At 40.4% G+C, this 25,061-nt stretch overlaps 1 protein-coding gene across 1 annotated transcript in view; it reads right to left on the bottom strand.

Moving 5' to 3' along the window:
- Positions 1-2,987: 2,987 nt before the first annotated feature.
- Positions 2,988-25,061, bottom strand: part of LOC143694118 (uncharacterized) — a 36,164-nt gene continuing 14,090 nt past the window's right edge. The window contains exon 2 of the mRNA XM_077178623.1: positions 2,988-3,919. Coding sequence (XP_077034738.1) covers positions 3,003-3,919 — 917 coding nt within the window. The 3' untranslated portion in view covers positions 2,988-3,002. The remainder of the gene's footprint in view (positions 3,920-25,061) is intronic.

The following is a 25,061-nucleotide window of genomic DNA, read 5'->3' as shown; positions in this document are numbered from 1 at the left end:
AAAGTGCCATTTTAAACAGACGTGCTATATTTTTAAGTCCATCTGCAAATTATGCATGATTAATTTGTTTGTAACATGTAAGGACATGAAAGTGGAAAGGAGTTTAAAAATAAATGAAACCCCCTAAAACTGATCTCTTTCACATAAGATTATGATAAAATACATCAACAGTTAGCTTATCATCCTGTTGTGCCTCAAACTGAATCATTCCATAACTCCAAATCACAAGAGACTTTATGTGTTGGAGGGTTTTTTCCCACTAAGAAATGACCAGAAGCAGCAGAAATGTGCAACCAGTTGTGCAAGGTTTTATTAAGGTATTTAGTAACACCACGTGCCTTCTCTCCCAGGAATCTGTGATTGCAGAACTGCAAGAAGCTCTGTTTATTTTTCTGACATCTCATACTTCCAGTCTGATACTGGGTTTTGATAGCCCAGTAAGGTTTGTTTTTTTTTTTTTTATTTCTAAGTGAAATTGAAATATCATAGCTAGAAAGTGAACAAGTAATATAATCTATTGTCATGCTTTGGAAATATTGAGGCATTTGTGTGTGCACATTCATGTGTGCTTCACCTCTATATGTTGCTTCTATTGCAAAAGGGCACTTGGCAATACCAGAATCCTGGAAAGCAAGTGCTGCTGGTTAATTGGTTAGATGTTTTGCTGTAGAAAGTACTTGGTGAAATAGGTCTTGTGTCTTGTTTTTTCCCCAATTACCCTCGAAATTTGGTCACAGGCAGAAAAAGGTGTCAGAAGTCTGAAGAGTTGATCTAGCTCTGTTTCTGCTTAAAAACACGGCTTCTGCTGTGTTCATGGAAGTGCTGACTTTCATGAAGATTAAATGGACAATTATCCCTGTCCATGTTTACAGATCAGTACAGGCAGCAGCAAGTCAATGCCATGGTTTGTCACCTCTTCAATATTATGCTTGTGCAATGATTGTGATTTTTCTTTCTACAAAGTCCTGAAGAAAGGGATGTAGGCTGCATATTCTGTCAGATTATTATCTGACTGAGACGGTCTGAGGTGACTTCTTAACAAAGGAAGGCAATTTCACTTATTTTCACATGCTGTGTTTGATGCTACTCAACATTCTGAGTTGAAAAACTACATTATGTGATACTGGAGTGGTACTGGGTTTTTCTCCTGATTATTTCCACTGGTGTTGCTGTAGCTGGCATCTTTTAGCATTTGGTAACTTGCTCCAGGCACATCCAGCCTGGTAGGAGAGGGTGGAATGAACTGCCAGACTACAGCTTGGATTAATTTTTATCTTCTTACAGATCTGATGTATAAGTTTTGGCTCTTCCCACTCTGAAGACACTCCAGTATCTCAACGCTGGGAGACAAGCTGTGGACACGTGGCTGTTTTACATGTGCATGGTGTTTAGTGACTGCAGCAAGGTTCCCAAACATTCATTACTCTCGTCCCCTTCCCCTCTGGAGGTGAGTTGCAAGGCATTCAGCGAGTGAGTACTGCTTTTGTGTCCTGGAGCAGAGTGCATTTTCTCCCTTCTCTGGGTACCCTGCTTGGGAGTAATGTAATGATGAGCGGCCAGGTGAGGCCCTCTCCATTTCACTGTCGGTTCAGAATAGTTTTGATAACCACCAAGGAAAATTAACTTTGGTCCATTGTTGAGATGGCTGCAACATCAAATGGCAAAAAGCAAAGACCTGGTCCTTGCCCTGTCACCAGGGGTAGCACACGAGTGCCATTTATAACCTCTCTGCTGGTCTTCTTGCTTCCAACTGGAACCTGTAGCACAGCATTAAAAGGAATATGCTAAAGAATGAAATTAAAAGTAGATGGAGGCACACGCGACCATCCTAGGAGGAATCCACATCAGGAGGTGCATTAGCAGAACAGGTTTTGGTGTGCCTGGCTGAATGCCTCTGATCACTTAAGTGTGCACCAAGAGCTGGCTAATGCACACCCTGTTGTGGCTCATCACTCACTGTATTCTTCCAGTCTGATTCCATTCAGCAGTCCCCAGTAAAAGCAGGTGTTTGCTTCTAAGGGGAAAGAGGGGTTCCAGGGGTGCAAGGATAATACCTACTAAAGCAAACATTTTCCTGCAACACTGCCCTGGCCTCCTGTATATTTGTCCATATTTACTGGTACACAGGTTCTGCTACATTCATTAACCATGGCAAACTGTCTTCTCTAACTAGGGCTTTCTGAAAGCGCATCATGAAAGGAGTGCATTTTTAACTGTGCATTTTAAATAAGAATTGTCTGTCTGTGGGAGTTGGGTTATTTGTATCAGCGTAGACAGAAATGATCTCTATATTTGATAGGACCTTGCTGCTTTGTACTTATTGACTGTTTATTTTTCATCCATAGGATTACTAATTGCAGCTAGTACCCAGACGCTTCTGTCTCCTTTCAGGTTATTGTAGTAGAGGGCATTGTACCAGATGCATGGTTATTCACAGACATGCATTTCCAGCAGCTGAATTGCTGGATCTGCTCTAAATGATCTATGGCAATTACATTTGGCGTTGTACAGCTATAATTTTACTGCATATTAATAGCCACCTAGCAAAGAGGTAAATGCCCTTTTCTCGGCTGGGTGCAGGATGAATGCCTGGATGTATTCAATTGGGTAAAACAAGGCCCGGGTTTTAAAAGCATAGCAGCGGTTTCATGTATCGGAAACGCGTGTGCTGGTGAATTGCCTGTTTCCCTCTGCCTTGACGGTGTGCAGCAAGGCTCCGAGGGAAACATCATCAAGCCAGATCCTAGATAGAGACATGCTGGGCAGGGGAGGGGGAAGGGGATCATGTGCCCCATTTTTAGTGGCTCATCTGCTACCACCCAAAATCTGCTGCAGTCTTTTTTTTTTTTTTTTTCTTTTTTCTTTTTTTTTGTAATTTTTTTTTTTTTTTTACTCCTTTCAGCAGCTCGGCTGATCAGCCTGAAGGCTGTCAGGTCTCACCAGCAAAAATAATAATTAAAACCACCCTCCCCAGACCTTTCACTTAAAGATGTCCTCGGGAGTCAAGGCCCATTTCCTTCCCTCTTTATTTTTCTTGGGGGTCTCGTGTCGGGGGCGACAGGGAGTGGGTGGGAGCAAATAACAAGGAATCGGAGGGGATCAACGAGCTTTCTCCTTATTAGCCCCGCTCGGGTGCTTTGTCTCTCTGCTCCTGGCTGAGGATGGGCTGACGGGGGAGGGCTTGAGGGAAGGGGGGGAAACAATGTGACTGGAGGGGTCGACGTGCGGGAAGCCACAGCCGCGCGGGCGGGCGGACAGACAGACAGACAGAGCCGCCCCCCACACAGACAGCGGCCCGGGCGGGCATCTCGGGCCGTGCACGGGGCTGGCTGGGGTGGGGTGAGGGCGGGCAGCGCAATGGCGCCGGGGCCGGCGGGTGCTGTGCGGCAGCCGGGGCAGCGGCAGCCGGGGCAGCGGCGCTGAGCGCAGCGAGCGCGGAGCCGGCGAGCGGCGGAGCCGGAGCGCGGCGCTGCCTGCGGTCCGGGGCGCACCACGCTGCGTGGGCGGGGAGAGAGAGAAAGGCAGAGGGAGAGACTCGCAGACAGACAGTACAGCCCGGGAGCGCGGCAGATAAAGGACGGAGGACAGGGAGAGAGGAGCGAGCCAGAAGGGGATCCAGGCGGGCGCCGGGAGCGGACGGGCGGAGCGGCGGAGCGGGCCGGGACAGGAGAGGAGGCGGCCGGCGGGTCGGGCGGTGCCGCCGCGGCCACCGCGCCCGGGCAGCAGCGCGGCGCGGCGGCGGATCTCCTCCCGCGGCGGAGGCGGAGGAAGAGACCATGTCTTTCAGGAAGACAGTCACTGTACTGTAACAGCAGCGTATCTGCAGCAAAATAAACAAACCGGCCAACCAAAAATACCAAACAAACAAAAATAGCCCGAGCCGCCAAGACGCTGGGGGCAGATCCCGTTTGCAGGCAAGGTAAAAAAAAAAAAAAAAAAAAAAAAAAAGAAAAAAAAGGAACGAAAAAAACCAAAAACAAAACCCAAGGAAGCCAAAGCAGAATCTGTCGACATTTGTGTGGCGTGATGTTCTTTGTTGTCGCGATTTTTTTCTTGTCTATTTTTTTTTCTTCCAGCATGTGTTTTCTGTCATTTCGTTGGAGTCATTCGCCCCATCCCCCCTCCACCCCCCCCGCCACCCCTCCCCGTGATCTTTTAATTTTTGAGGTCAGGGCGGCTGGAGCATGTGGAGTGGAGAGAGAGGGAAACAGGAGCTGTGTATGGAACCGGGGCTTGCCTTTATTGCGTGCGATGGGCAATTATTAATAGCGGCTGCAGGATTCCGGCTCTAAGATGTGGTATTTACTAGAGGGGGAGGGAAAAGAAAAGGAAAAAAGGGTGTCGCTCGTAGTGCGGCGGGACAGGATGCTCTCGGTGCTGGAGCCGGCGCCTCGCACGGGACTGCGGAGCGGCAGCGTGGCGGTGCTGACAGCCAGGTAGGGCGGGAAGGGCTCGGCGCGGTGGCGGGGCCGCCTGCCCCGCGGAGGGCGGCGGCTTCCCAAAGTTTCGGGCGCCCGGCGCTCATCGCCAGAGGCGCTGCCGGCGGGAGCGCAGGCGGGTCGGGGTCGGGCGCGGAGGTGAGGTGGCCGGGAGCCGGGCTGGGGCAGGGGGGACGAGCGCCAGGGAGAGGGGGGTCTGCGGGGGGAGATCGCCCTCCTCCTAGCCGTCATTTTAGCTGAAATGGATCAAACTCTTTAAGAAAATCTCAACTTTTACTCGCTGATTTGTGAACGGCATCGCGGGATCCGCTTTCAAAGGCGTGTTTGCTGGAGGGCAAGCCTGGGCTGCTTGGACTGGCATTGTTCTTAAGGGTGGCGATGTGAGGGCAACAGATTTACTTGATGCTTCCTCGGCATCTCTTTTTGCATGCAGTGGAGGAGGATCACGGTCCAGGTGTTACGGCCGTATTGTTAGGTGTCCCGTTTTCACAAAAAGCAGTTCATGTTACTCTGCTTGGTGTATTCTGCCTACTTGTCTGTGCGTCTCGAACGATATCGCTTGTAAATCTAACGTGCCCATCTAGCGCAGCCATTGCGCAGCCTTGTTTAATTGCTGTTATTTATTTTGCCTTCGTTCACCGCGTCAGCCAGCGGGGGGAACACGCTCAGATTCCGGGTGCATTTTTACGTGCTAGGTGTGTCTCTGCGCTTCCAGGTGTGAGCGGTTTTGCTTAAAACTCATCCCGCCGCCGTGTGACATCGCTGTAAATGTGCCGGGAGGGGGAAACAAAAGCATTAGAGAGCCACACAAGTGTCTGTGCATCACCTGTTTGACTTCTCTGCCATTGCAATGCTGAGCCAGATGCATGCCCGGTGCGCGTTCTTCTAAATGGCATATGCACATTTTAGGCAAGTACAAAGCAATTGAGGCTGAGGGTGATGGGGAGGGGGTAAAAAAAAAAACCAACCGAACCCAAACCGTACTGTAAACTGATCTGCAACTTTTTCAATCGCATAATTTAACTGCACGCTGATTTTGTTTTAGCAGTCTTCGTCACGGATCGAGGCAAGTTTGTGTGCACAATTGGGCTTGCAAATTGCTAATCTCGCACTGACTTTGCCTCTCAGCTCCCAGCTGGGCATGGTTACCTTGAGAGCTGTGGTATCAGCACTGTCAGAGCATGCTCCGGTGGGGAGATCGGGTGTGTTCTATTTTTAATACTATTTAATGAAGATGCTTCTCACTCTGCAATATACGAAGCATAATGGAAGAGCAGAGCGATGATTGGTTATGGATACTGGAAAAGGAAAAATGCAAAGGTAAAAACGGAAATCCCTCAAATATTTCTAATACATTAATGAAAGAAAATGCAGCTGTGCAGAGAGGGGATTGATTAGCTCATTTTAAGCTGAAGAGTTTTGTGGTGTCTAGGATGCTTTTTTTTTTAAGTTGTTTTAAAAAGTTGCATGGAGCAAATTGGATAGATCATTTTGTGCTATTGGTAAATCTTACTCTATGTGGGCATGCTTAAGTTGAAGAATATGCCGTTTTATTTATTTTTTTAATAGTGAAGTATCTTACAGTGGAGTAGCGCTGAGGAACATCTTAAATATTTAATTTTTTTTGTGATAACCAGTTTGAATGATTAGCTCTATTTACATGCTTATTGGTAGCCTCCTAAAGCGGGAGTTTTGAGTTTTTATTCCTTGCAGTTGAAACTTAATTCAGCTGATATTAAAAATCATTGTTGCATGCAATGCTCACAGAATGCAAGCGGCTGTAAATCTCTTGTGAAGTGTAAAGGAAAATACCTATAGATAACTACAGTGTATACCACTTGGCGAGAACCATGGAGATACTTTTGAGAACTGCCATTATGTTCAGTGTACTTGTAGTCAAAAATGTGTTTATTAGCTATATGAAAGAATCCACACACTTAGAATGATGTAGAGGAACTTGCCTCAATTAAAGATGTTGTCCGTAAAACAACTGTATTTTCTCTCTGTTGTCCGCAGTTTTACAGGATGGTGGTCTAAGAAACAGCTGAGTACCCCTCCTGCGAAATCCTTTTCCAAGCAATTATTTCTTTCTGCTATGTGCTAGTCATTTTGACTGCCCCTGGGCTAAGGGTGCAAGTGAGGATTGCTCAGACGAGTCTTACACCACATTGTACCCATGAAGGAAAAATTACATAATGGTGATAGAGGAAATGCAAAAAGATTTTTGGTACAGGTGTAATTATAGTTCTCAGAGAGGAAGAAAACAGTGCAAAAGTAACTTTGAAACTTCATTCTGTTGGAGGAAAACTGTGGGCCAAATCATGTTTTCCTCATGGTGCTGCTTTTTCTGTGGGCTTTACTGGGGTTATTTGCATGATTACAGTAACTAGACTTGGCCTGAGAAATCACTGTTATTAAACAGAATTTCAGGGAGTACATAAAAGAAACCTATGAAGTTTTAAAATCTGCTGTGTTCTTGACTTCCTCACAGGTTATGATTTCGAATAACTAAACTTGGAATGAATAGGGGGGAGGAAAATGCACTAATTCTAGGATGGCTTACTTACAGTCTGTCTTGTGTCCTGTAGGCATTGGTCTCACTGCAGTCAGTGGGAGCTTTAAAATTGGCTCCATGGTCTAATCAGTGCTAAAGACAGACACTGGGACAAATTTTCAGCAGCTGAAAATTGATGTTGTTTCTTTGGTCTTAAGAACAGTGTAGACTTGCACCAGCTGATGATAACACCTCTGTGCTTATAACATAAAAGATCTTTAACTTGCATTGAATGGTATTACCAATTTTGTTGGCATTAATTTCAGAGTAGGAAAATTAATTTGGCAGACTGGCAAATCCTTGTTTATAGGGACTACTCATGAATGAGCGGCTTGATCCTGTGAGTGCTCCCAGCCTAATTTCCTTGATAAGTTTCAAAGCTACATGTGTGTCAGCTAAATGATCATTTAAAGGAAATCCTGTTCATGTTAAGTTATCTCTTTTCAAAAATATCTTTACAGACTGGCCATTTGAGAGGTAATGTAACTACCATGCAATAAACTTGCAAAATCCATTTGTCCCCTGCTTATTCATTTATTAGATTTGAAGTTCTGTATTAATGTTCTTAGCAGGTAGTAAGTCAAGAAAATGGGTCCCTTTTTCTTCTAGAAGATTGAAACATTCATCAAACAAGTAATACATGGCAAAGACTCTGTGCGTTCCAATGGAGAGCACTCGGTTCTGAAGATTTAAAATACTGTGTATGAATATCTGTGTGGTAACATGCATTTCTAGGATACATTCTATTTTGATGACAAACTGCAATCCAGGTAAGTTAGATTTTCCCTAATTCAAGTTGCAGATAAATTATGCAAACCATGTGAGGTCATGCATCTAGTTTTTGACAGTCATCAAGTGAGACCTATTCTGGTCTCCAGGCTTGTAACTGGGTCACCCCTGGATTGTAAGTTTCCCTAATTAATTGCTGGTGTTTGTTTTGTTTTCTAATTTTTCCACTTGATACATGAAATGCTGATTTTCGAAAACATGTAGATGTAAATAAGTTTACATGTTTGTTTGTAACTATCAAAGTATTTCATTTTTACATAGTAATTCAATGCCCTTCCAACAAGGAGGTAACTTCAGAACAAGTGCAAATAATGACTCCTCTCTGGTTTGTTTGGTTTTTTTTTAATAAATTTAACCTGCCTATAAATTCGTGTAGACATGCTGCTTGCTGTTTGTGGACAGAATATGTTTTTCTTAAGAAGAAGGCTTAAACCCAAATCAGAGGAACAGCCACTATGGCTTGCATGAGTATGCTGGTGTTCTCACACACACAGACACACAGCTTATTAAAGAAATTAAAAAGATGATACACCATAAAACTACAATACTTTCAGTTTTAATTAAAACTATTTTATTTTTGGTAAATAACATCTATGATGGATTCTAGCCAATTCCTTATTTGTCACTGAAGGTCCAGGCTGCTTAGTTGGAGGCCTTCACAGCTGCTTAGATGTTTGAAGTGACTAGTTTTAGGCTTCATGTTTTCTCATATGTTGGTTTTAGAGTAGGCAAGTTGTACGATTGGGTAAATTGAATTTCCTCAGCTTATCTTAGTTTATGAGAGCACATAAATAATATGCATTAAGGCTTAATGTGTGACATAGTCCAAAGTTAGGAATTGGATTGATTCCAGGAGAGGAGTACTGGAGCTCTCTGTCACCTTTTGGAAAAATACCCCCAAGCAAACACTTCCATAATGTCCTGCCACAGCTGCCCTCTTCCACCTGGTAGTAATCTTGCTGGTATTTACTATTTCTTCCTTTTTCACTGTTGTAGTTTCCAGGCATTCAGGTAATCCACCACCAGTACACTTCTTTTCGGTTCCTTGGAAAAAGTTGTTGTGGAAGCTGTCTCCTTTCATTCAAATGTACAATTTTTTAGTCACATGGTGGGATCTTTAAACTATGTTAGATCAGTCTAGAGTCCTAAATAGGTAATGAGCTGTTATATGAAAATGATACGTCACTTTTTTTGTCCTTTTTCCCCCTGGCTATTACACGTATATTCCCTGTTGCTGAGAGGAAAAAGCAGACTAAATACAGAGAAAAATACATAAACAAGAAGTAAACAAAATCGCTTTTTACAAGAGTGGGTTCATGATGACTGTTTACATGAACTCATTGCAGCTGTGGTGTGGTCAAAAGCAGCACTAAGTAGGTTGTTGGGTTAGTGCTGAGGGAAGATGCGAAGCGCGAGAGAGCGATCATGCCGTTAATCATGACTAAGCTGAAATGCAGAAGGCATAGTTAGGCAGTGACAGCTGGGAATTTGAAATTTGTGATTTGGATATCCAATGACTTTGTGAAGCAGGGGGTTTAGAGTACTTTCTAGTTACTGGCAGTGTGTGGAGCCAGTAACCATGTATGGCTGTTTTTAGGGCAGACATTCACATAGCATATGCTGAAGTATCTAAGGTGAGAAGTGCATTTTTATAAGTGAAAGAAAATTTTCACAGGGAAACTGGGACACTTGGGGATCAGGTCAGGTGTCTGATCTTGATCTTTTAAGGCCAAGAGTCACAGATTACAAAGAGTAGTACTCTGAGAAAGCAAAGTCCTATAAAAGTGTTCTTTTAATTTAATGCTTTCTGCCATATTCATAATTTAGTCTTGGACAATACTATAATTTATTTATGAGCTCTGTATACAGCGCTTGTGTTAAAATTCTAGAAGCTTGGTAACAACTTCCAACTGATAAAACTGCCTTTTTCCAAAATTGGATGCCTTCAAGTCAAAGGAAAACTTAAATGGTTGGCAGGATGGTGTGACAAAAAAATAGCAATTAAGAAAAACCCCAGCAAATACTCCCACCCTCCCTCCCCCACAATTAAATGCCCTGGTTTTTGATTCCTCAAAGTTTTGTCTGCTGTTTGCAATCTATGCTAAAACATAAAAAGCAAATATATACAAATCACCTCCTTTCAAGCTTCTGTTTATCCCAGTTTTTACAGCCATGCAGGAATAATTTTTACTGGATTCATAAAATCATCAGAGCCAGTTTTATGTTTTAGGATTTGAACTCTGTCATCAAAAACATGCCTGAACAGCTAATAATTTCGTGAGTAATGAATCCTGTTGCAGTATTTGTATTTTATTGCCTCATGAGTTGAAGTCTTCCTGTGCTTTCAATACAGAAAACATTTTGGAAGTTTTCATTATTAAATATCAGTCAGAATGTGCTGCTTTTCTTCACAGGGAGTGCATGCATCTTGGGTTTGGTGACCTGCAGAGCTTCTCGTGGTGTAATGCTTTTTTCTTGTGAAGAGAGTTATCACAATTTGTTCCTGTGTAAAGAGGAATGGCAAGGCTTCTCAGTAGATTGAAGCCAATGAAGATAAACTGCAGTGATTAGAAGCATTTTAGAAATACAATTAAATTATTAATAATTAGTATGGAATGTTCAGCTATATATTTGATTCAATGAGAAGTTTTGCTGGCAGCAAACTTCAGTGGTGTTGATGCTCTCATGTGAAATAGGTACAGCATGATGTTCTTCTGAAGAATATCCCTACTTTGTGCTATTTGGGTGTTTGTGCCATTGAACTTTATTTGAAGTGCCTGAAAGTAAATCATAAATTGTGGTGGTACAAACTATACCTTGAGGTTTTTCCATTTTCAAGTCACTATTCTGTTTCCAAATACATTGCCGCTGGCATAACATTTAGAACAGTTTAAATGAGGCTGCTTAATACATTGTAAAGTATTTGTCATGGAGTCAGAAATGTTTATGGTGTCATAAAAGCTTTGAGGGAAACACATCAAATAAATTGGTCCACTCTAAAGGCTCACTACAGATTTTAATGTAAGCCCGGGAAATGTCTGATAGCTTTATAATTTGTGTACTTTATAAACCATGAAATCCGAAGTGAGAAGGTCTGACTTTCATGCTTTCAGGTTTTGTTCCTTTAGGAAAAATTCAGAGCTTTCTTCTACAAAGTATAAAAAATTCTGACCATTGATCTGTAAGGAAAGCCTAATGAGTGACTTAGGGCATCCTAAAGTGCCGTGTTTCATAATGCATGCTACTGTGAGCATCTGGAAATGCTAATGAAACTATGTTTGATCCAGGTATGGTTTTTGGGGAAGCTTTAATTCATCAAAAATGAGCTGAAGTTGAAAAACATAATGTATTTACTAGCTTTGTGTGTCTCAATATGCTTTTCCACTACAGTGTAGCAGTCTGTTCTGCAACAGAGCAGCAAAATGGAGTGAACTCTAGTGACAAGAGCAATGGCAAGAAGCATAAGAATCCCGTTAGATATGGAAGACAATGAATTATTACTGAGGGATAATGCAACTTTTGTTTAATCTGTGTACTGTTGAAAATGACTGCCTTTGAAAGAAGTCCTTGAATAACCTGCTTCTTAAAGTAGCCCTCTCAAAATCAGTGGCTGAGATATGGGAGTGGTGGGGTGAGGGCGTACTGGAGGATTAGTGCTAGAAGTATGCTTGTGATGTGAAGTCAGGTTAAGGGGCATCAGAAGTAGGAGGACAGCAAAGGGAAATAGAACTTTGAGAACATATTCCCTGGAGATTAGGTAACTGGAATTTCAGATAATGCAGAGAAAATATATAGATGTGTAGCCTCTTTTCAGTACAATTGTTTTCTGACTTAAAAAAAAAATAAAACTCCTTATGCGTGTGTTGTGATACCTATCTTTGTGTAGAGAATCAGGACAAAATGACTACTCCTCTGCAATTATATCTAATCTCACTAAATCTGAGGTTACAGGGGCTGTAAATGATCTACATCTTCTGATTTTTGCTGTTTCAGAATTGCTCCTCTCTGCCACCTATCTGGCAGGAGAGAAAGGAAGATAACAAAATTGTTGCCAAGGTCTGAGGGCAGCTTCATGGCAGTGTGGGCTAAAATAGGACTTCATAGCTTGGCTTAATGTCAGTGAAAGAAACTGGTGGGTGAGTCTTTGGGCGACATGCAGGATCCTGGGTTCTGTGGTATGTAGCCAGTTCTTCTCTGAAAATAAATTGGTTTCTATCCTTGGTACCTCTTCTCCTGGCATGGCAGTACCTCATAAGTTAGTCAGGTATATGCTGAAGTAGCGTAATGTGCCCTGTGACTACATAAATCCCCACCTTTCCATAAAGGGCTTTGTGTTGATGGGGAAGGATTGGTAGGAAAGAGCAAATTGAGACACAAATCTCAGTGCAGCATTTTGGCTGCCTGTGGTTGTGCTGCCGGTAGCCCTGTAGGGACGTTCTGTGGTTCCACAGCCACGCTGTCCACTCGCTCTTTGTCGCTTTGGTTTCCGCAATGCGGGAGGAAGATGCGGCAGGCACCTAGCTCTCTCAAAGCCCACGGATTTCTTTGATGCGTTTGTTACTCCTCAGGGTTTGTTGTTTTTTTTTTTTTCCCCCCCAGGAAGTAGACCACAGAACATCATTCGTACCCACGAAGGCTAATTACAATTTTTCCTCTACAAATCTTTTCTTGGAGAGCTGTGTGTTCAAAGAACTGCTGCTAACTATTTTCTGTGCTACAGTTATGCTCAGTGTCCAGGCAGCGAGTGCCGAAATGTAGATTCTTTTGGCACCTGTTTGTGTTTGTTTGATAACATACACTTGTGTCTTTATTAATGTTGTCAGGCACGTCAAAGCCATCTGTAATAAAACTGCATCAGGAGAAGAGCATGTCAGAAAATGTGACAGTAAAATATCGATGCTTCTTAACGAAACTATTTTATTGATTAAACAGCACAATTTCAATATGTGGAAAAATGAAATCTGTTCTAATTATTTCAGGACTTTGAGAGCAATTCCAGTGAGCCCTGAGTCTTTGGCTTGCCTATAAAGTGACAGCAGACTGAGCAATTTAGTGGTATATTACGAGAAAGTTCTGTGGCATAGGAACGTGTTTGCTAGGTTTGCATTGACTGAGATCGTAACAAAAGGGGAACATAAGTGACCCTCATATTTCTGGTGCATAGTTGAATATTCTCCTGGAATCTGTCATTTTTTACCCATACTCAGTATTGGAATGAGGCTGGCATATGATGTAACATACCAGTGGTCCTTGGAACATCAGCTGCATGTACGAGCAATTTCAATGTCTATTCACTGCCAGACAGATGATTTTAATAAAAGGAATTCAGGGGCTCTGTTCCTGACCTAAGATGGTTTATTTTGGGACCAGTAACTTGACATACTATTGTACTATAAAATCAAAAAAATGGAGATAATTTCAAGTAGGTTTGCCACCTCAGCAGAGAAAATAGAAAATATGGAGGGGAGCTAATGTTACATTCTTTTGTCAAAGATGAGTGTGTGAAGTAAAGCATACTGAAGTTAGGAGACTTACTAGGTCCCTAGGTGTAACATAAATAAGGGATTTTCCTAAAAATTAGTCCATAGCCTGATTTGAAGCTTGCTGGAAGTGCAGGAAGAGGAATATTGGAGGGATTCACAGTCCCAATATAAACTCTTTTCTTGTTCTGCTTCTTGACACTGAATTTCAAGCAGTCAGTCACTGGCATGGATGTCTGCCTCTTTTTTTGGCAGTTTTGACACTTTCATCAGTTGTCTCTATTCTGCTCCATATACTCTCTGGCCATTCTTCATACTGAGCCTTTGCTTTTTTTCTAAGTTGTGCCCCTTATGCAAACTTTACTTTGTTAAACTGACCCTTCTGGCTTTTCTTGGGTTTTCATCATTTGTTCACATTTTCCAGCTTTTTTTTGGCTTGCCTTCTTCTATGTCAGGTATTTGCCCCTGTTTGAAAGAGTTGAAACCTTTGATTTTATAGTCATATAGTACTGCAATTTTTAAAACAGCCTTTCTTGGTAGATTTTTGGACATTTAGTTTATAATAATCATGTTATATAAAACATACTATTATTATTCAGGATTTACCAGTTCCCAAAGCTCTTGGATTTTGTTCTGGTATCTCTTGAGGAGAGAGTGCCACCAGGTCTGATTGCATTTGTGAAACAAAATTTTTATGGTGAAAGCCAGAAGACCCTGTGCTTTTGAACTTCATGTATGGAGCTCCTGTTGGTTTATCTGGGTCCCTTTGGGGCCTTCATCCAGATTCAGTAAGCTCCATAGAATTGTGTGTGTTTCATGCTCCTGGAAAATGTTGTGTCCTGGACTCTCTATCTATTTATTTAGATTATTTTGGTTTTCTGGGATTAGCAGTATTTTCAATCATTTTTTCTCTGTTGCCTAGAAAATAAAGCATAATGGGAATGACCCAGAGTGAATGCCTTTAACAGTGTTTTTGTTGTCAAAGACTTGTGTGTTGGCTCTCTGATCTTTCAAATGGACTTCTGTCTATGTTGTGAGCACCATAGCACCTAAAACAGTATGTTGGATGCAGTTTGCTGTGTTACTGGGTTGTACAATGAAAGGAGGAGAAAATTACCAGAGTTCTTAGGTATGGAGAATTATTTTGTATCTCCTGTCTGTACAATTGTTGAATAAGCTTGGAAACTGCACCAAAAGCTGAAGGCTATGTTTTCTTTTTGTACCTCTGATTATCATGATGTCATGGCGACAGATCCTGGTCATGGATCTGGAGGAAACTGATTGATTGTAGAGATTGTTACCAACTGAGGCAACTAGCTGTCCACATTTCAGGACCTATAATAAACACGTGATCCATATATATTTTTGTGAAATGCATATATAGTAGCTCCTCCTAAAGACAGAAGTAAAGGAACTGTTGGCTGAAATGTCTCACTCTTGTGTTTGAAGGAACATAGTTTGCTGCCATCATCTGAAAGCTGAAATTTATTTTCTCCTATATTTTGTTTCTTTTTTTCTTGCTGACATATAGCAGGAGAATTGCCTGTATTCAGCTGCCAATTATGGATTTAATTCAGTTATTTGTTTTTCAGTAATTTGATTGCCATTAGTGCCTAGTTCACTAATTGTTCACTGTACTCTGTCAGTTTATTATGCAAGTAACATTCTGAAACGAAACCTCATAAAGAAATGATGGCTGCAGTGTGAACAGATGATGTATTGTAGTTATGAACTGTTGGTTTTTTTCTTTTTGTGGGTTAATTTCCAGACTGGTGGACAGTCAACTCAGTTATCTCTCAAGTAGCATGAATTGAAGAAATCTCTTACCTTTCAAACACAAAATTTTGTTGTGTGGAGTCACTCTGTTTTTTAGAGGGATGTCATGTTAATAAGCTGTTTATTCGACAAATAATGGTGCCTATGCTTTTCTCAATGTCCTTGGTGGTAATTTAATTCTTGAATTCAATTGTTTGCCAAGGAGATGATTTGTGATTTTTAAAAGCATGAGTGCAAATGTCTGTAGTACCACAGATTTGGAATGCAGTGAGAGGAACTTCTTTTTTTCACATAGCCTAGGTTTAATTTGACTGACTCTTGTTTTTATTGACTTGATTCTCTAATCTTAATCCTTGTAAATAAATGCATGAAAATATTAGCCCATATAACCCTATTGCTGCAACTCAGTCAAACATGCAGCAGGATCCTGTTTCTGTAGCAGGAAGCTGGTATGGCAGAAGATTCTTCCAAAATGTGCATCTACATATTTTGTGGGCTCAAAAGTTCAAACCTAGCATTTGTATTACTAAGCAAACTAAGTTGGAATTTTCCCCAAATGACTGCATTATCAGTCTGCTGCTCAACTGCCCTTCCAGTGCAGTGGATAGGAAACAACAGGATTGCATTTGGAAGACAGAGAGGCATAACACTTGTTTTCATCTTTCTGCTAAATTCAGACATTGAAACGGGTGGGCTTCTGATATATGGTATGGGAAGTTGCTATAAAAGTAATGTTAATTGTGTTTAAAGTTTGTTCTTTAGCCCAGTAGAATGACTGCAGATGCAACATGCAGTCTTGACCACCCCCACTCCTGTGCTCACTAGTGTCAGTGAAACAGAGCTTTATTGTTGAAAACTTATTTTTTTTGCTGGCGTTTCTGTAAAAGCAAGAAGTGGGAAAAACCAACAAGTAAATTCTCAAGCTTAAGATGAGCGGGATGACACTGGGCTGCTGCTGATGGCTGGCTGTGAAGTGTGTGCATGTGGAAATGGGCTGGGAGCAGTCATGGGCCACTGGAGAGCTGTTCTTCTCAGCCCTGCATGGGCTGGCTGTAGGTGATGGGTGTGGTGGTCATAAAATGCCTGTTTATTTCAAGAAGGAGACCCTTTTATAAACTGGCTCACTAGTCTGCCAAGAGAGGATGTGTTCACTGAGTTCCAAGTGGAAAAACAGCGCTGCTGCCTTTTGAAGTATTTTGTGGTGGTGTCAGTGAAATACTATGACATGTTTGGTGGGGTTTTGTTGGGTTTTATTTCAGGAAGGGACAGATTTTCAGTACTTCCAAATGCCTTTCTGAGGTTATTTGGATAATTTAAGGTTATTCTTTTTCAGTGAAGGCTTTTAATAATCTTTATGTCTTTAAAAGAGGCCTTTCTAATAGTGGGAAAGGCTACAAATTCAAGTGCTACAGATAATATAAGTTGACAAGTTCTATAGTATGCTAATGTCGTCAGAAAACCCAGCAGCTTTCTCCAAAATACATTTTCCAATAGTAAAAGCAGATAAATGGGGGGGGTTGTGAGTGAGAAGCATGAAGCTTTTCCAAGAGGAGAGTGGTCTGCCATGGGAGAGTAAGTTGGAGAAAGATGTGAGAACAATGAAAATTCCCTTTGTTCAAGGGTTTGGAGGTTTTGTTTTTGGTTTTTTTTTGTTTGGTTGGGGTTTTTTGGGTTTGTTTTTGTTTTTACTTTGTTTTCTTCCGAACTTAGTCCAGCAATCCAGCACTGAATTTCCCTTCCTCATGTTCAGCTTTAGACAGCATGAATGTCCCTCTGGAAGGAGAATAGGCAGATGTCCATTTCTCATCACTGTGAAACTTTGTTAAAAAGATGAATTTGGGAAGTGAATAAAGGAAGAAAACAATACAAAAGGAACTGCTTTTAAACAAAAGATACACTTTTGTCACCATTTGTAGTGCTCAATGGAAACTAAGCTGTCCAACCTTTAACTGTGGTGACCCAAAATATGTCTGTACAGTATGCTGGCAGCTGTATATGTGGTAGGCAGTGAAGATAAAACCCAGGTTATAAATGAGTCTTCCCAGCAAGGCTTTGGAAAGCACTTGGAGTGAACTCTAAGTTGGGTAAGGAAAGCAGGCGTGGAGGGAAATGGAACTGCTTGCCCTTCCTGATTGCTCTTTCAGCTTGCATTGATACCCCATAACATCCCCACTGATACCCCATAACACAGTGGGGCTGTGGCTGAGGTCCTCAAGCCTCAAGGTACCCCAGAGAATTGCTCCTCCTTGTGAGGAGCTGTGAAGAGATAGCTTCAGGCATGTAGCCACTGCTAATCAGGCTAGTAAAAGAAACATGAAAAATAGCAGTCCACTTTCAATACTGCATTTGTTGTAAATAACTAAAATGCCATCAGTTTGCAGTTCAGATGCTGTTGTGGTTACCTGGTTTTCCCCATCTTTATTGCCAGTTTTATGATGCAGGCTTGCATGCTGCTTATTTCTTAATTCATTTCTCTTAAGGAGGTAGTGAGTCTGAGCCATCATTATAAATGACTTGTAAGTGCTGTCTCAGTCTAGTTAGACTTATAACAAAATGGATCCTATAGACAGAGTTTTGCATAAATAAAAGCATTTGTCTTTTATTGCTCTTTCACTTTCCTACCTACTGTCTTGTAGTAGTAGTTCCTGAAACAATTTCCTCTAGAGGCTGCATTCTAATTCTAATATTCTTCAGGAGGTCAATATGAAAGAAGCATAGAAAGTTTTTCCTGCTTGTTATGACTCTTGTTAAAAATGCTGATGCTCAAGGTTTCTTATTACGTGCCCTGCATCTTTATGTATATAGGCAAAATAATTTTTTAAAATATTCTTCAGTTTTGTTGGTGACTCATTTTCATGCACAAGCATTCACTGCCTGCCACAGAAGTGTCTGTTACAAAGGGAGCAGTGGAGAATGCAAAGTGCTGGAGAATGATGGCCGTGTATCTGGGAAAGGGGGTGCTGGTTACCCATCTAGCTCTTATTTTTACCAACTTCATTATTTATTTAGCCTCTGTATTCCTCAGTGTCCTCACCTGGAACGAAATACTCACCTTTTGTACTTACTTTCCCTTGGATCTTTTTTTTCCCCCATTAATTAGAGATGGTGGCATTTTAGAGCCTTTTATTATAAAGAGAGACAGTAGGAATATTCACTTTTCCTCTGTTGGACTTATATTGGCATACACAATCAAGTCATGACATCTTCATAAGTTAGCTCAGTCACAGTTATTTGTGTGCAGCTGTGGAATCTTTAGCAAATTTGAAGACCCTCACTTTCCTTTGGCTGCAGTTACTCTCTGCTGTCACTGTTGACTATTACAGACTTTACTTACTGGCTCTTTTCCAGACAAATAATGTGATAGCATGTTTCTCTTTCAGCAGGTGATAATTTTAAACAGGTATAAATAAAGATAATTTGAAAAATAAAGTCTCAACCATGTGAAAACTTAAGAGACAGAGTTTGAAAAAATTAAGAGATTTCTTTCAACTGATTGATTTCATATTTCAAGTCTAGAAACACGTGTTAATATTTAGCATATATTTAGGGTTAGTTCTAGCCAGGATAGATTTAAAATTAAAAAACCCAGAAAAAACAATACCCACCATTGTTTGAACCTGATGATAAGTGAAAGTAATTAGAACACATCCAAAACCTCCGGATTTAAGTATTGCAAACATCTGTCACCTCTGTAGACAGCTTTTTATTTTGCAGGTGAAAGTTCAACAGGCAAAACATTTTGAGGGGGAAGTTTTTGAAAATATTACGAAGTAGATATGACCTGTTTTTTTTCTAGGCATGTGAATCCCCCTCTAGTGCCTTTTTTAAATTTTGTGTAGAATGTATAATAGGTCATCCCCTTTTATTAAGCAATAATCCTCTGTGATAAGTTCCCTTCAATCTTTATAAACAACTAGCTCTTCTGATACAGCTGTGATTCTAAAATAATCAGTATTGAAATTGGAGTCTTTATTTATCTGTTTTATTTTTGGATTGTAAATATTTTTTACAACAGCCTTTTCAGAATATCATGAAAATGTACATTGTAATGATTGTGTAGGCATGTATAAGAATTTAATTGCCTTCTGCATCTGTGTGTGGACTTTGTAACTTTTATTTTGAGACTATTACTTTGTATTAGAAGCTCTTATTTTTTCACTTGACTGGGTTTTTCAGGAGGCTGGAATACAGAAGTGACTTAAAACCAGGTGCTGTCTGGTTTGCTGGGCCCTGTGTATGTGAGAGGTCCTGGCTTTTGCTTTTCAGCCTTCCACTGGCTTCCACTATGGCATCACAGTTTCACTTTTGGGTGTTCTCTGGACATCACTGAAGTTTGTGACTGAAACAACCAGTTTTATGTGCACACATAGCTTTTGCTTAAATCAATTAATTTTAGATAGAAATTTAATTTTGCTTTCTCCTTACTAAAGTTTTTCTGTAACTGCTGTAACTGGTTTTCTATAACTGCTCCACGCTGTAAGTTTCAGGCTTTTTTACAGTCTTTCTCAGCACTGCTCTAGGTTCATTTTGAGAAGTACCTGTACAAGAGGTACTCTCCTTTGTGCCAGAATTTGCATCCCATTTGCCTGCCTATCCAAGGAGGTACCAGCCATGGATGAATGGCTGGGCCAAGTGTGTTGATTTTTTTTTTTCCAATTTTGTGCTCAGCATAAAAGAAGGGTTTAATTTAAAACATCAGTTGTCCTTTTTCTTTTCCAGTTCCCCTGGAGCACTGTGCTTCTCTGATCTCCAAATTTTCTTTCACTACTGGAAACTTTTCAGTTTCTTCTAGCTGCAGCTAGCTCCAGCCAGTCTTTCTCTTTCTTATTGTCAGTAATGCCCAGTTTATCTGTTCCTGAGTCCCTTTGAATTTTATGATACTTTTGATATCATGTGATTACCCATTTCTCATACCTTTATGAACCAGGGAGCATCCCTATACCTGTCATGTCTTCCCTCTCTGCACAAGAGCAGCTTTCTGGTTATAAAGATTTCTTTGTTCACATCTTGAGTAGTTCCTTATGTTGTGGAAAATATGTAATGCATTTTGAATTTTGAAAAAACAAATTGACTAGAAGCATGAATTTCAAAGATTTTTTAAATAAAATAAGCCTATGGCAGCAGTAAAACATTAATGTATTTACCATTACTTTGCTATTTGAGAGGGAAGAATTCCTGAGAAAATCTTTTACATTAGCCAGAAGAGCTGAAAGACAATTTTTTCCTACTATGGTAAAGTATAGATTGAGCTGCAGCCTATTGTGTTGGATATCTGATTGTCTGACAAGAACATATATTCATTTTTTGAACAGTTGAAAGTAAACCTGCATTCAGTAAATTTATACATACAGTGTGTCAGAAGCATAAACACTCTTCCATGTGTGTCACTAGCAGTCAGCACAAGTGTTTCTTTCAGACTTCATGCTGCAAAAAAAAAATTCAGTCTGATCTGTTAAAACAGCTGTGAATGTTTAAGTGTTGAATTACATGTGTTTGTCAGTGCTCAGAGGATGTCACTACCCATTTGCCCCAGTAGGTTGATACTCAGCTGACTTTAGCTTCCACAAAACCATGTGAAAATAGATGCAACTGTAGTCTAAGAAAAAATAAGAGTTATTTTACCTTGTTTTACTCATACTCAGGTTTCTTTTATGGATACACTAGTATGTTTACACAAGTAAGCTTAGCTGTACTTTCCTGCAATTAAATTTTTGCATTCTTTGTGGTCACAAGTAGTAAAATACAGTGAAGAAAGAAGGAAACCATAAAAATGATTAGGTTAAATTTAACCAAGTAAAATAATAGAATTTCTGTTTCTTAAAAAAATATGTGTATGCACTAGTTGCACACATGTAATATTGGTGTTTACCGAAAAAAAAAAAAATAAAATCAGTGTTGAAATACCATTTTTCATTTAAAAAGAAGGGCCCCATCAGGTTCTGTTGTAAACATTCAGTGATTTCACAAAGCTGGTACAGTTAAAAGTGTCCACATTTTGGGAGAGAAAGAGATCTGTAAGTTTTATGGTACATCTTTGTGATCAGGCTTCCCCAAGAGACAGTGTATAGATGAAAAACGAATTAACTGCCTTCAGTTCCTATAGAATCTTCTAAAGGACCAAGAAAACAAAAATGTGGTGGTTGTAACTTTTTTTTACCATTCCCAGTTCACATCTGGAACCTATAATCTATAATATAGGAGCAAACCCAGAAACAATGAAAGAAAGCTCCAACCTGAGATATTCTCCTGGGAGGTAATTTTATGTTTGGAACATGCTCAGAGAAGTGCTTGGCAGAAGAACTAAAGGCCATTGAAAGAAGTTTTATGTTGTGTCTCTTGAAACAGAAATAAATTTAATGTACTTAAATTATCCCTTCAGACCTCAAGGTCTGTATTACTATGTAATTTTTTTTTCCCTCCCTATTGTGAATTGTCAGAGATTCCAACTAAGTATATGAAATTTGTTCTTGTACTGGTTCACATGCTTGGACTGACACAACTATTTACCATATGGAGTCATCAAGCCTTTTTCATAAGGGATTATAAAAGCTGAAGAAGTAGATGTAAAGGAAAATTATGCAGACATTTATACTTCGAGAGAATTCAAAAAAGTGGCTTAAATGCTTTGTCTTATTTTGGTTAGTTTTATCAGGTCACTCATGCAAAATCTTCGGTGTTTGTATTGAAATGAGAAGAGCTTTGATTTCAGTAGAAGAAGGCAGAGCATTTTCAGAATAGGAGGAGGTAAGCTGATCTCGAGGCCCCTGAAACAATGTGTGTAATACATGGGTGGAATTACAACCCGCAGCCACACAGCACTGTGGAGTGGGAAGGGTGCATCAGTAGCTTTGCCAATCACAGCTTCAGCTGGAATGCTGTTAATTCTGCTGTGGCAAGGAGTCGGTGCAGTCTGATATTTGAATCAATTGTTGCAAGATACTAAATGTTCGCATACCGAGGAAATTACTTCCACTGAAATTGAAGCAAGTTTCTCCTATTGCATTTGAACCCTTGGCAATCCCTAAAAAAAGTGACTATCCAGAAGTTAAACACTTGGGATATATTTTTTTACAGCTCAGAGGATAATAGTGAGGCATGTTGATAATGAGTGGAAGGAAAGAATATCCTCAAGAGGAGGTCTTCTAACAGCTTGTTTTTACCAATGCCATGCAAGTAATTTTGGAGTGCTCTATGAACGATGCTTGGACAGCCAAGTGCATTGTCATTTTCCAGGGATTAGCCTATTAGTTGTTACAGTGCTAGTGGTGGTACTCGCCAAAACCAGGGGAACTGACTGTCTTAATTATCCCTGCTCTTTGACTTCATGCTTCAAAAGTTTTTTATGTGGAAAAGCCTCTTGAGGAGGAAAACAAGTGTTACAAATAGTTTTAAAATACTTATTCTAGCCTCCCTTATGAAATATCCACAAGGGTTATATTTTGCAGTTGTGCTTAGACTTTACAGCAAGATTCAACTCTTCCCTTCTTAGTCCCACACACTGAAAAAAGGATCCTTTACACTGAACAGGCATAGGTGGGAGGCAAATTGAGAAATAGAGGCAGAGATCCACATTCATGCAGCCAAACAATAAAACCCTGATGATACAAAGGCATGGGAGACATGCCTTTGTATCATCAAGGTTTTATTGTTTCAAGAAGGTAAGTGATATTCTTCCTAACAGTTAGTGGGAAAGTATTGCCACATACAGTTATTAGGATATCAATACCTTTGTTATGATATTGATAAACCTAAACATAGTTCATTGATTTTTCAGAAAGTTACAGGATTAAGAATACCTTTCAAATGCCTGTTTTACTTTGTGTTTAATTTCCTGGTTTGTGTTTTTAATACTTCCCAGTATTCTTGTCATTACTCTTAGTTGTCCATATCATGAGTGTTTTTAGGCAGCCGTACGAATAGCAAACTAATGTGTCCTGTATATGCATGTGCAATGTACTGGAATGTCAACATACTTCATTTCTTAGGCTGTATGAAAATATCTGTGTGCCAGAGCCTTCAAAAAAGCAATATTCTTGTAATGCTTTGATTGTGGCTAGAGCGTGAGAGATGAAAGATTTTTGGGTAGACGAGATAGCCAAGAGTCAGGCCAGTCCTGATAACGCATGGGAATTTTCACTGTGACCTTCTGCTCTCAACAGCTTGAAGGAGTGTAGAGCAGATTTGCACACAGCAGACAGAATATTTACAAGTGTTGGGTTTCTCTTTCACTGTTGGTTCAAAAGCCATTGTTGAAAAGATCCATCATTGACTTTCTTCTGCTATAGCTATTCTTCCTTTGATTTTTTTTAGAATTGGTGACAAGCCTCTCGCAGTAAATGAAGCTTGATTCTGTAAATATTTTTTGTTAGGTAGAAATACTTCGGGACATGTTACTTTTCTAGAAGTAGAAGTTTTATTAGTCAAAGAAGTATGTTTCAGGGAGATGGTGGTTTTGGAAGAGTAGGATGACTGGAGCAGGTTTCATTCAGCTGGCACTCAAGTCCTGCCCTATTGTTCCATTCTGAGTTGTCAAGCCACCAGTATGAATGCTGGAGGCTGCTTGTTTATCTCAGTATTTTTCAATTCTGTCAGTGCCTTGGTATTTTGATTTAGTGAGGTCCTAATGTTTCCCAGAACGAAGGTTTCCAAGAAACTAGACCCTTTGTTGAACCTAGCAGTTGAAATTTTGGCAGTTCTGTCAGATAATACCATTTAGAAGACCATTAGTCTTTCAAATTCTAACCTTTGGTTGAATAAAAAAAAACCATTACGTGTAAGGTAATATGTGAGCAATTACTGTTGGCAGCCTTTGCACCTGTCTTTGGCTACAGTCACATACAAATGTAAACAGTTTCTGATTTTTTTATTCTTCTATATCTCATCAGACTGGAAGCTGGCTAAAATTTGTCTGACTTTAAGGTGGTAATGGTTCAGATAAGGATCGAAAAAAGCCATATTAAGGAAAAAAAAATGAAAAAGCAGTAAACTCCCTCTCTATTCCTTGTTCTTCAAGTACACTTCTAAAAGAAAATTCGAGTTTTATGTATCTTCTTGTGGCTTTGAAATTTGAATTTTCAGGAGTAATAGTGTATTTGGATACTTTTGCAGGAGAAAACAGGCAAAGAAAGACTTGTCCAGTGGCAAGAATTTTTTGCTTTTTAATAATTGCTCTGTCTTTAAATGGGTGGGAAACTCAGGGTTAGGAGATAGAATTAAATATGTAAATACAATGCTCTTAAACAAGAAGTGTGTGGGTGGAGGTGGGTTTTGGGGATTCGCTTGCTTTTTTTATGAGAAGGATCTCCAAAGCTAGAAGTTACAATGATTAGTATTCAGGGCTGTAGTAGTATTTAAAGGGTTGGTCTAGTCCTGCTGGTTTAATTGTTGTGTAGTTTCTCAGGCTTTACCTATTTTGAGAAGATGAAATGGGAATGGGGAAGTAATAAACATGCAACCTGAAAAAATAACACACAGCAGCAAATGTTGTAAGAATTACAAGATAATGTGGTTTTGTATGTTTTAGGAAGGTGGGTTAGGCCAGAGAGCTCTTATCTCTCTCCTGGGGATAAAGAAGGAGGGAGCATTGCTTCCCTTTGTATTGAATTTCACAGAATCAAAGAATAAGCTGAGTTAGAAGGGACCCACAAGGATCATTGAACCCAACTCCTGGCTGTGCACAAGACTTGTCCATCTTCAGACCCCTTTGTTCCTTGGTTGTTTGTTTTTTTTTTGGGGGGGGGGATTATATTGTTGTAGACTGAAGAATTTCCTTCTAGCTAGAGAAGATCTGGTGGTTGTTAGTGGGACATACAAGGTCCTTCAGATGGCAAAGAGACACAGAGACACATTCCTTTTCTTGGCTGGCTGCACTCGAAACAGGGGATGTAAAAAGGGGATCTAATGGTGCTGGTGTCACTGCCTGTGATAGCAGGGTAATGCATTCCAGGGATAACAGATTTGCCTCCAGGCTGTGTTGAAAGTGGATTAGTGTAAGCACTGGTTTTCCTAATACTCCATGCTCTC

The sequence above is a fragment of the Agelaius phoeniceus genome, chromosome 1 (assembly GCF_051311805.1).
Source record: "Agelaius phoeniceus isolate bAgePho1 chromosome 1, bAgePho1.hap1, whole genome shotgun sequence".
NCBI classification, from domain to species: Eukaryota; Metazoa; Chordata; class Aves; order Passeriformes; family Icteridae; genus Agelaius; species Agelaius phoeniceus.
The sequence above is the reverse complement of the archived record's forward strand: the minus strand, read 5'-3'. Positions and strand labels throughout refer to the sequence as shown.